The sequence below is a fragment of the Choloepus didactylus genome, chromosome 1 (assembly GCF_015220235.1).
Source record: "Choloepus didactylus isolate mChoDid1 chromosome 1, mChoDid1.pri, whole genome shotgun sequence".
In the NCBI taxonomy this organism is placed as follows: domain Eukaryota; kingdom Metazoa; phylum Chordata; class Mammalia; order Pilosa; family Megalonychidae; genus Choloepus; species Choloepus didactylus.
In genome coordinates, this window is record NC_051307.1 from 202,601,873 (window position 1) to 202,612,370 (window position 10,498).

General features: G+C 60.9%; 3 protein-coding genes across 7 annotated transcripts in view; 1 reads left to right on the forward strand and 2 right to left on the reverse strand.

The window, feature by feature from the left end:
• RNF123 (ring finger protein 123) overlaps positions 1–7,746 on the forward strand; it is a 26,360-nt gene extending 18,614 nt beyond the window's left edge. For 3 of the 5 annotated variants that reach the window (XM_037850812.1, XM_037850809.1, XM_037850806.1), the window contains 12 exons: positions 146–220; positions 370–460; positions 550–637; positions 725–809; positions 2,181–2,320; positions 2,429–2,617; positions 2,704–2,779; positions 2,982–3,066; positions 6,681–6,823; positions 6,968–7,062; positions 7,202–7,287; positions 7,367–7,746. In XM_037850812.1, the coding sequence (XP_037706740.1) occupies positions 146–220; positions 370–460; positions 550–637; positions 725–809; positions 2,181–2,320; positions 2,429–2,617; positions 2,704–2,779; positions 2,982–3,066; positions 6,681–6,823; positions 6,968–7,062; positions 7,202–7,287; positions 7,367–7,487 (1,274 nt within the window). In that variant the 3' untranslated portion in view covers positions 7,488–7,746. The remainder of the gene's footprint in view (positions 1–145; positions 221–369; positions 461–549; positions 638–724; positions 810–2,180; positions 2,321–2,428; positions 2,618–2,703; positions 2,780–2,981; positions 3,067–6,680; positions 6,824–6,967; positions 7,063–7,201; positions 7,288–7,366) is intronic. The other 2 variants (XM_037850817.1, XM_037850820.1) reach the window with 2 other exon arrangements.
• Positions 3,436–6,132, reverse strand: AMIGO3 (adhesion molecule with Ig like domain 3). The gene has a single exon (XM_037850857.1). The coding sequence runs from the start codon at positions 5,873–5,875 to the stop codon at positions 4,346–4,348; it is 1,530 nt and encodes a 509-aa protein (XP_037706785.1). The 5' UTR covers positions 5,876–6,132; the 3' UTR covers positions 3,436–4,345.
• GMPPB (GDP-mannose pyrophosphorylase B) lies at positions 7,692–10,099 on the reverse strand. Its single transcript, XM_037850879.1, has 10 exons — positions 9,976–10,099; positions 9,721–9,857; positions 9,521–9,601; positions 9,380–9,428; positions 9,111–9,253; positions 8,777–8,935; positions 8,612–8,690; positions 8,410–8,537; positions 8,144–8,326; positions 7,692–8,061 (listed from the first exon to the last, which is right to left on the reverse strand). Exons 2-10 carry the CDS (start codon positions 9,847–9,849, stop codon positions 7,930–7,932), a joined length of 1,083 nt encoding a protein of 360 aa, XP_037706807.1. The 5' UTR covers positions 9,850–9,857; positions 9,976–10,099; the 3' UTR covers positions 7,692–7,929.
• Positions 10,100–10,498: the final 399 nt, after the last annotated feature.

The window sequence follows — 10,498 nt, forward strand, 5'->3', positions numbered from 1 at the left end:
CAGTTGCCGACCAGTGCTGCGCCCGCTGTCCCCAGGTGCCAGACTGGCCCTTGGAGCCAGTTCTGGAGCCTGTTTCCAAGCTCACCCCTGCCCCTGCCTCTAGAGCCTCCACCCAGCTGACAACTCCCACTACCCCACCCTGCAGGCTATGAAGAGACCCTGACCTGCCTGGCTGCCATCCTTGCCAAACACTTCGCTGATACACGCATCGTGGGCACCGGTAAGGTGCCTTCCAGAGGATCCAGGGGAAATGGGGGTGGGGTGGCACCTCTGCTGGCTGTTTTCGGCATAGCATGCCGGCCAGGTGGACAGGGGAGCAGGGGGGCTGGGGGCCATGCTGGGCACTTGTTGAGGTATGGCTGCCCCCAGCAGACATCCGAGACTCACTGATGCAGGCCCTGGCCAGCTACGTGTGCTACCCACACTCCCTGAGGGCTGTGGAGCGGATTCCTGAGGAGCAGTGAGTGGGGGGATGGGGGGCAGACACCCTGCCCTGTGCAGCACCATGCCCAGCCTCACCCTGTGCCTGCCATCCCCCTGCCCTCACAGGCGCATCGCCATGGTCAGGAACCTCCTGGCTCCCTACGAGCAGCGACCCTGGGCCCAGACCAACTGGATCCTGGTGCGGCTGTGGCGGGTAAGTCCGGCTGGAGAGGAGGTAGCTAAGGCTGGTTGGAGGGAGGGGTTGCCGTGCTCCACTGACCCCCACTGACCTCACTTCCAGGGCTGTGGGTTTGGGTACCGCTATACACGGCTGCCACACTTGCTGAAAACCAAACCTGAGGACGCCAACTTGCCCAGCCTCCAAAGTGAGTATCCAGGGTGGGCAGCTCCTGGCATTGCTGTGGGCACTGGTGGGCTGGTGGCTCTCACAGCTGCGCTTGGAGTCTCAGACTGTCCTACTTCTTCCAGACGGGCCCTCCCCTCTCCTGTTCTCTGGTGTTGGGCCCCAAGTTCCCTGCCTCTCCCCTGGCATTTCCATTTTCCTGCCTCTTCCCAGCCCAAGGACACTCCGGGAGTGCTCCTCCTTGCTCCCCAGTCCCATGTGTGCCCAAACACTCCACACGAGTCATGGTGAAAAGGGCCTTATCTTCCCAGGCTGCTGGCAGCTCATGTAGGGTGAGGATCCTGGACCTTCTGAGCTAGCACCCTGACCTCCACCCTTGCCCCAGCACCCTTCCTTTTGCCCCCTTCTTGCCATCTGCTGGTACCAGATCCAGGGCTGGGCTCAGACCTTGGACCCCTGAGCTGGTGTGAATGGGTCTCCCTGGAGGAGGGGGCATTTGTCTGGGAGCGGAGCCCATGCTCTCTCTGCTGGGGCTGTGGTCCAGCAAAGCCCTATGAGCCCAAGGATCTTCATCGAGGTTCCGCTGGGGACTTGGGGTTGTCCGGCTTACAGGGTCTGCCTGCCACACACTGTACTCACCCTCCTCTGTGGCTGTCCTTGGCCCACATGGTGTATTTCTGCCTTTGCAGACAAGGTTTGTCCTGAGTGATGGCCCCAGAGAGGCCCAGTGCTTGGGCAAAATCACACAGCAAGTCCTTGCCAGTTGTCTCGGTCCTGCCCTCAGGGTGGAACTGACTGCAAGTGGAGAGGCAGCAGTAGGACCAGATATCTTTGCTGCAGGAACTATTGATTTACATCGTGAGGGGTAGGGGAGCCAGGCCAGGCCTGGCTGCAGAGGAGGGCTCTGGTTACTGCTGCCTGCCAACCCCAGACTTGGCGTCCACCCTCTTGGCCATATGCCAAGGCCAAGCCAAGGGCAGCAGAGAACAGTAAAGGACAGCAGGGCTCTGGCTTCAAGCAGGCTCTGGAGAAGCTGGCCTTGATACGAATGGGGAGGGGTCTAAGTCATTCTATCTAGGTCTAATCCCTTCAGGAGAGCATGTGACTCAACTTGTTGGGGGTCAGGCTGGGGCCATGTGGCTGCTCCAGCAGGCTTGGGGGTGGTGGTGTGGTGTGGCAGCTGGAAACAACTGCAGCCTGTGGCTTGCCAGGCAGAGAAGTGGGCAGTTGCAGTCCCAGTCTCCACCCTGGCCCCTGCCCTTGTGACCTGAGCATTCCCAGGGAGCCATCTTTCTGTCTTCACACCAGTGGCCCAGTGGGTGAGGACAGAGGCACACAAGTGGGGGCCACTGCACTGAAGCCCCTGATGACGCTATCTTCTCATGCCCTGCAGAGCCCTGCCCCTCCACCCTGCTGCAGCAGCACATGGCAGACCTGCTGCGGGAGGGCCCTGATGTGGCGCCCAGCTTCCTCAACAGCGTACTCAACCAGCTCAACTGGGCCTTCTCTGAATTTATTGGCATGATCCAGGAGGTAGGCTGTGGGGGTGCTTTCTGGGCTGGGGTTTAATGAGGGATAATACATGGTCCTAGGACGTGGCCAGGTCACTGACCACTACCTACCCAACTGTTGGTGGCTCAGATCCAGCAGGCTGCTGAACGCCTAGAACGGAACTTTGTGGACAGCCGGCAGCTCAAGGTATGTGCCACCTGCTTTGACCTCTCAGTCAGCCTGCTGCGTGTCTTGGAGATGACCATCACACTGGTGCCCGAGATACTCCTTGACTGGGCCCGGCCAACCTCTGAGATGTTGCTGCGACGTCTTGCACAGGTGTGTCCAGCCGGCAAGGAGGGTGGGATCTTGGGGACACCCAGTGGCAAGCCCATCCATCCACCAATGGGCTCCTGCCCTCACAGCTGCTGAACCAAGTGCTGAACCGTGTGACGGCTGAGAGGAATTTGTTTGACCGTGTGGTCACCTTGCGGCTGCCTGGTGAGGACCCAGATGCCCTGCACCCCAAAACCCAGGGGCCTTGGTTCCAGGAGCAGTTTTCCATTCTGCAATGGACAGCCAGGCTCGGTGTACCTCAGCTTCTCAGCTCGCCCTCTGTGGGAGGACAGTGGGAGGCGTGGGTGGCATCAGCCAGGCAGCAGGAGCCTGGGGGCAGCTCATCCCCTGCTTGCCTTGCCCTTAGGCCTGGAAAGTGTGGACCACTACCCTATCCTGGTGGCAGTGACAGGCATCCTTGTACAGCTCCTGGTGCACAGCCCAGCCTCAGGGTAAGTATTGGGCACTGTGGGCCTCTGTGGGACTGGGGCTATCTGATGGGGAGAGGCTGCCCCTCAGTTTCCTTATCTGTGAAATGGACCTCAATACCAGGTTTTGAGGTAGAGAAAGGTGATGAAGTGTGAACTGCCTAAACAGGTGGCAGCAGCACCTCTGGATAGAATCAGGGACCCTCGTAAGATAGGGTGTCCTGGCCCACTGTCAGAGCCACTGCTTCATGGCCACGCCACAGGCAGGGACAGGGGTGCCAGACTCTCAAGGGGTGGGGTGGGGTAGGGGGAGACTTTCCTGCGTTGGCCAGGGCAGGACCTGGAGTGCTGCTGGGATCGCGAGCTGAGTGCACACACACTGGTACCTGCATCTGCAAAGGCTCCGGCAATGGGCATGCACTACCTTTATTAAGAAACTTCCAAGACAGCTAAGCCCAGTACACCCATGGGAGACATCAGTTCAACCTCCACACCTGAGGGGCTCCCAGATCTCCCCTGCAGTGGAGTGGGGAGATGCGTGTGCAGCCAGGGTGCCGCCTCAGCCATTAGGCTGAGACCAGTGCCAGCCCTTAAGAGGCTTCTGCCCTCAAGGGACAGCAAGTTCCAGCTTAGCCCTCTCAGCTCAGGCACACCCAGCAGGCTTTTTGTTGCTGAAAAGCTGGGGGTGCAGGCCATGGTGCCCCTCAGTGCTGTCTCATGACCTACAGCCATTGGATGGGTTCTACCCTTAGAGTGGCCTCTGGATGCCTCTAGCCAGGGAAAGTGGGCCAGTCTGGCCAGAGCTCAGGCCAGGCCCCTCATGGGTTTGAGGAGCTTTGCTTGTCTAATAGCTGTCCATCAGTCTCTGCAGAGCTGTAAAGCTTTAAGTCAGTTGGATATTGTTGGCCAGGAGAGTACTGTTTCACAAATGAGCTCATTTCCTGCCCCTGCCCTGGGCATGGGGGCTTGGTTTTCCCCTGTGGGCCCACTCCCTCCCAGGCCTCCTGGAAAGGGGAAGGTGATTATGCCACCATGCCTTGACAGATGTCTCGGCCCCTGGGCGTGGGCCTCGGGCTCTAACAGGCCTTTCCAGATGGGCCCCGGTCCCCAATGCATTTGAGAACCAGGAGCTCCCAAGACAAGCAGCACAAGCAGGTCCTGCCGGGACCTGGGGTGAAACTGAAGACCAGCTGGGGACCCCACCCAGGAGGCCAGGGACAAGTATCTGGCAGTGAACTGGACCGCAGCAGGGAGGAGGACAAGCAGCAGGCAGGGTGATGTCTGGGTGGGAGTTCTGGGCAGCCTAGGTCATCATGGGACCCTCAGAGCCTGTGGAGCTAGTGGACTCTGAGCTGGCTTTGAGCCACAGGCCCGTGGGGTTGCAGAGGTCAAAGTCCTCTGCCACAGCCAGCTGCACACGGCCATTGAGGCTTCTCCTGCCCGGCTCCAGAAAGACCACATGTTTGTGGACACTGGCCTTGCGGCTGGGCGCATCTGGTGGTGTGGTGCTGAGCACCAAGGACTGTGCACTCAGCTCCTGGAGTGGGCTGGGTGCTCGGGGACAGTGGCAGCAGTGGCAGAGACTGTGGCAGCAGCAGCAGCAGCCCCGGCAGGGCAGTGCAAACAGGTAGAGCAGCACGAGAACCAGGCCCACGGCACAGCCCAGCAGCGTGGTGAAGCCGGTGTTGAAGGCCTCAGGCTTGGGGTGCGGGAAGTGCACAGTGACATTGTACTCGTGTGTCTGGTTGTGGTGCAGGCGGGGCCCGGTGGCCAGGCACACAAAGACACCCGCATGCTGCTGCTGCACGGTGTTAATGACCAAGCTGCCATCAGCCAGCACCTCGATGCTGCCATCACGGGAGCTTGGGGCCACTAGCAGCTCCTCCTGTGGGGAGACCCAGGCAACACGCACGGCTGGGACACTGGTGTTGCAGTGCAGCCGCAGAGACCGGCCCATCTGCACGTGCAGCTGCTCTTCCGGCCGCTCTAGGCCGTGTGCTGGAGCAGCCGAGCAGTTCTCGAAGATGCGGCTGTGCTGGAAGAAGCGCACGCGAGACGCTGGCACCTTGAAGGCCAGGCACATGTACTCACGGGCAAAGTCACGCACCGCGTTGAGACCCCGCTGATGCCAGCGCTGCAGCAGCTGGTAAAGGCGGCAGTCGCAAGGCAGTGGATTGTTGTGCAAGTAGAGGCCATTCTTGAGGAAGGCCGGCAGCGCGGCCAGCTCAGGCACCCGGATGTTCCCCAGCCGGTTAGAGGACAGGTCCAGGGTACGCAGGTGGGTGGTGCGCAGACCATACAGGTGGTCGAAAGAGAAGGACTCCAGCTCGTTGCAGCCCAGGTAGAGATGGCTGAGCGCGCCCAGGCCGTGGAAAGCGTTCTCGTCCAAGCGTGCCAGGTGATTATTGAACAGAAGCAGCTTCTCGAGCGCCCCCAGCCCGTCGAGGTCGTGGCGGCCAAGCACTCGCAGCACGTTAGATGATAGATCTAGCTGCCGCAGGCCGCTGGCATTGGTGAAGATGCCGCGGCCCAGCGCACCCAGCTCGTTGTGACCCAGGCGCAGCACGCGCAGCCGAGAAAGGGGCGCCAACCAGCCCGGGCGCAGGCGCTGGAGCGCGTTGTGGCTCAGATCGAGGTCCGCGGCGGCGGCAGGGAGCACGGCCGGCACTTCCTGTAGCCCAAGGCCTGCGCAGCTCAGAAGGTCGGCAGCGCAGACACATTTGTTGGGGCAATTGTGGGGCGCAGGGGGCGGCCAGTCCTCGGGGGAGTCCGGGGCGCCCATCCCAACGCTCAGCATGCACAGCAGTGCACCCAGCAGCACCAGCCGGGCCATGACGGCGGCCACCAAGGGTGGGTGGGTCAGGGCTGCTCCTGTACAGGGAACAGCTCCGGGACTCACCTACTTTTGCTCTGGTTCGACGTGCACGGCGCCAAGTGTACCATGGCCGGGGAGGCAAGATGGGCGCCGCCCCGCACGGCCTGTCAGCCCGGCTCTCAGGCTGTGAGGTGGGGCCGTGCTTTGCTCGACACTCCCTTCTCGGGCTTACCCGGTTCTTTCCGTTCGGTTTTCTGGTCACTCGCGCTTCTAAATACTCGCCGGGAGGTGGTAGCTTAGTAGGCGGGGCCCCGGCCTCCCATTGGCTCCTGCCGGGGGGCGGGGCAGCTGCTTCCCAGCCGCGACCAGGGTCCCTTGTGGCCGCCAGAGGGAGCCCGAGCCCGGCCCCAAAGGCCCAGCCAGTGTTTGGCCGGCGGCTTCTCACAGCGCCTTCCTCCCTGAAGGTGGGGACCCCACCCATCACCGGCTGATGGAAGGGAAAGGCTGGGAAGCATCTCTAAACCGCTAGTGCTCCTTAGCTTGTTTACTTGGAGTGGTTTTGAAGGGTTAATGGCATTGTAGGTCAAGATGATTCACTCTTCTAATGGTTCCCATGAACCAACCCCCAAACTGGTATCCAGGCTGTGAGAGTCTTTATTGGGGTATGTTGGCAAGAAACATGGAGATAGGGTGAGATTAATGCAGTAATGTGAATATCGATATCAATGTGTCCACCTGTCCCTCCCACCTACCCACCCACACCACCAGCTCCCTTTTACAGATGCCTAAGATCTGATTGCCCCTTTGAATTCACTATCCCCAGGACAGAAAAAGCCACCTCAGTGCTCCTGGCTGACCCCTGCTTCCAGCTCCGCTCTATATGCTATCTCCTGGGGCAGCCAGAGCCCCCAGCACCTGGCACTGCCCTGCCTGCCCCAGACCGGAAGCGCTTCTCCTTGCAGAGCTGTGAGTGGGCCTGGGGGAGGGGAAGAAAGGAGAGATTTGAGACTGGGCCAGGTCAGTGACCTGAAGAACAATTCTCAGACTGGGGGGCACTCAGAGGCATAGGGTTCTGAGGTTGCATTTGACCTGAGACCTACCACTCCCCAGACACGGAGTACATCAGTGCCGAGGAGCTGGCCCAGGTGGAACGGATGTTGGCACACCTGACCTCTGCATCTGCCCAGGCAGCAGCTGCATCCCTGGTTAGTAGAGCCACAGGCCACAGGTCCAGGCCCCCTGAATGTACATGTCAGTGCTCCTGCTTGCGCACATAAGTGGGTAGGGCACGTCCACATCTGCCTGTGGTTCCAACCCCCATCTACCTGACTCTTCTCCCAACAGCCCACTAGTGAGGAGGATCTCTGCCCTATCTGCTATGCCCACCCCATCTCTGCTGTGTTCCAGCCCTGTGGTCACAAGTCCTGCAAGTAAGTGAGCCCCCGGTTGGGGGTGGGGGCAGGGAGTAGTGGGATGCCCAGGGCAGCCCTTATCCTTCCCCTGCTGTAGAGCCTGCATCGACCAGCACCTGATGAACAACAAGGACTGCTTCTTCTGTAAAGCCACCATCGTGTCTGTGGAGGACTGGGAGAAAGCAGCCAATGCAAATACCACCTCCTCAGCTGCTTAGGCCTGCCTGACCCACACCTGCCATGTCCTGCACCCTGCACCCTCAAACCCAGACCCAAGCTGGACCCTATTTATGAGCTCCCCTTGCCCTGTCCCGAGGCCCCCCCCCCCATGTCCAATCCCTATCTTGCCCGTGTGTAGCCGTGTTTTGCAGGAGCCCAGCCATGTCCCCAATTGTGCCTCAGCTTGACTTTCATTCAGGGGCCACAGTGAGCATTAAATTATTATTCCATACAGCCCTGACCCCAGCCCTTCTTTAGTGGGGTTTGTGGGGTATGCCCAGAGGGGCTCCTGCCAGATATGTCCACATGAGAAGATAGGTGTCCAACAGCTTCAGCCTCATCCAGTCCTCCCCAGACAAACGGCAACAAGTCCAGGGCCTTCTGATGTGTCAAGCCAGTGCTCCCCTCACTGAAGGGGAAACAGGATCCTCCGCCAGCCCCTCACATGATGATGCGAGGCTCTGGCACCGACTCGCCAATAGATTTGTGGGGCAGCACACTGGCCCCATTGAGGTAGAGCTCGTCGTTAACTATGACGTCCTCACCCAGCACTGTCACATTCTCCATGCGAACCTTGGGAGGAGGGGCAGGTCCTGTCAGCGAGGCAGGTGCGTGCCCTGCCCCTCTCCCCACCTGGCCCAGATGACAGGCTCACCCACTGGCCCACGCGGCAGCGCCAGCCCACAATGCAGGACTCGAGCCAGGAGTGGGAGCAGATGTGGGCGTCCCGTAGCACCGTGCACCGCCGGATGCACACGCCATCCTCCACCACCACACCGGGACCCAGGCTCACGTTGGGGCCGATGCTGCAGTTCTGGCCAATGCGGGCACTCGGGTCCTGAGGGCAGTGGGGAAAGTTCAAGTGGCCCACTTGTCCCCCAAGCCCGAGGGGGTCAATGGTGGGCTGGGTAGAGGCCTCACCACAAGCACGTTGCCCACAATGCCAGGACCTGAGCAGAGATGCTCAGGATGTTTCTGTCGCAACGACTGCAAGAAGAGGCACATGCCAGTGAGGAAATCCTTGGGCTGCCCAATGTCCATCCAGAATCCTATAAGAAGAGATGCATCAGAGAGTGCAGCCCAGCCAGAGAGTACCCCCCGCCCTGTGGCCTCCCTGCCTTACCCTGCAGCTCCATGGCATACAGCTGCCCTTCCTTAGCCATGACAGGGAAGACCTCTTTCTCAATGGATGTAGGCTGCAGCTGTGGGAGTGGGCAGTTCACAAGCAGGGCATTGGCAGTGGTGGCCTGCTCCATCCCAACCCACCCAGCAGTTGGCTCCCACATACCTGGATGCGCCTCAGCACTGCAGGACTCAGGATGTACATGCCTGCGTTGATCTTGTTGGACACAAACACCTGTGGCTTCTCCACAAACCGGTGAATGCGACCCGTGTCAGCCTCACACACTACCACACCATACTTGGAGGGTTCCTCTACTTTGGTCACCTGGGTGCAGGGGGACCCAGGCCTAATCCAGTGCTCCCGGGCTTTGATTCTTACACTGCCCCAGATCTCAGGAGCTGTGCTTAGATGCACACTGCACAGCTGTGCACCCACCACACAAGGGGCAGTTCAAGACTGGGAGGTGGGAATGTCAGAGAAGAAAGACTCAGTCCCTTACCAGAATGGAGCCCTCCTGGCCATGGTGCTGATGGAATTGCACCATGGCTTGGAAGGGGAAATCGCAGATCACATCACTGTTGAGGACAAAGAAGGGGTCTGCACTCTGAGAGAGCAGGTCACGGGCTAGCGCCAGGGGCCCAGCTAAGGGAAGAAGGCAAGGTGGAGCTCAGAAATCCACCTTGCTGGGCTCCAGGCTAAGCAGACTCCACCCAGGCAGTTGGAACCCAACCCTAACCCCTCCCCAAGGACCTTCCCGGCTGTACTGACCTGTCCCCAAAGGCTCTTCTTCATGAGACATGGAGATGCGAATTCCTAGCTGGAAAGGAAAAGCCACTCTGTCAGGTTACTACCACCCACGGTGGGAGGTTGAGCAGGGAACAAGGGAAACCTTGAGAGTTAGCGGCTCACCCTCTGCTCCTGTGCCTTCATTTCCTTCTCCAGCATCTGAGACATGTAGCTCACGGCCAGGATCACGTGGTCCACGCCTGCCTGCCAGACAAAACAGCGCGGGCCGACAGGCGAACTCGGCGAGAAGGCACAGGAACTCCGGTCCCCAGGTCGCTAGCCTTTCCTTGCCCCGCCAGTACCCACCCCACCCCGGGCCTCACCGCGGCCAGCGCCTCCACTTGGTGCATCAAGATGGGCTTGTTGCAGAAATCCACTAGTGGCTTCGGGGTACTGAGCGTCAGCGGCCGCAGCCGCGTCCCATAGCCGCCGACCAAGATCAGCGCCTTCATCTCGGAGCCTGCAGGCGGCCGGAGAGTGAGTCCCAGCTCCGAGGTGGCCACGGCCCTTCCAGCCGACCCCGACCGCGCACTCCCGCCGCCCGTACCGGCTCCACGCCCTTCACCCGCCAGACTGACCCTCTCTGGCTCCACCTCGTCCGCCCGGCCCGCCCTGACGCCGGATCCTCGGCTGCCACAAACCGGACGCCACTCGGGACAGAGCGTGGCTGGTGCCGAACTCCGGGCGGACACGGCGCGGCCAGTGACGTCACCCGGGCCAGCCAATTGGCCGCCGTGTACGTGGCACGGCCGCTGGCGTCGAGGCGCTGGAGCGTGGTGCTTCGACAGACGTGGCCAATGAGAACCAGAGCGCGCCAGGCTGCTATGGGGATCGCCACGGGGACGCGCGGGTCAGTTGTCCATTGGCTGACCCGAAGTCGGAACTGGTGCCGAGGGCGGGGCGTCATCCCGGCTGAACCCAGGCTCCGCCACGGGTCCCCCCGCCTCCGGCCCCGCCCCCAGACCCAGAGGCTCCGCCTCCCGCGCCGGAGCTCGGGTGGGAAGACCAGGGGAGGGACCCTGGGACATGGGGCAGAGCTGCTGATCCAGCCGGGCCTAAATTTATTTGGAAGCCCCGGAGTTTTCACAAAGACGCAGACGC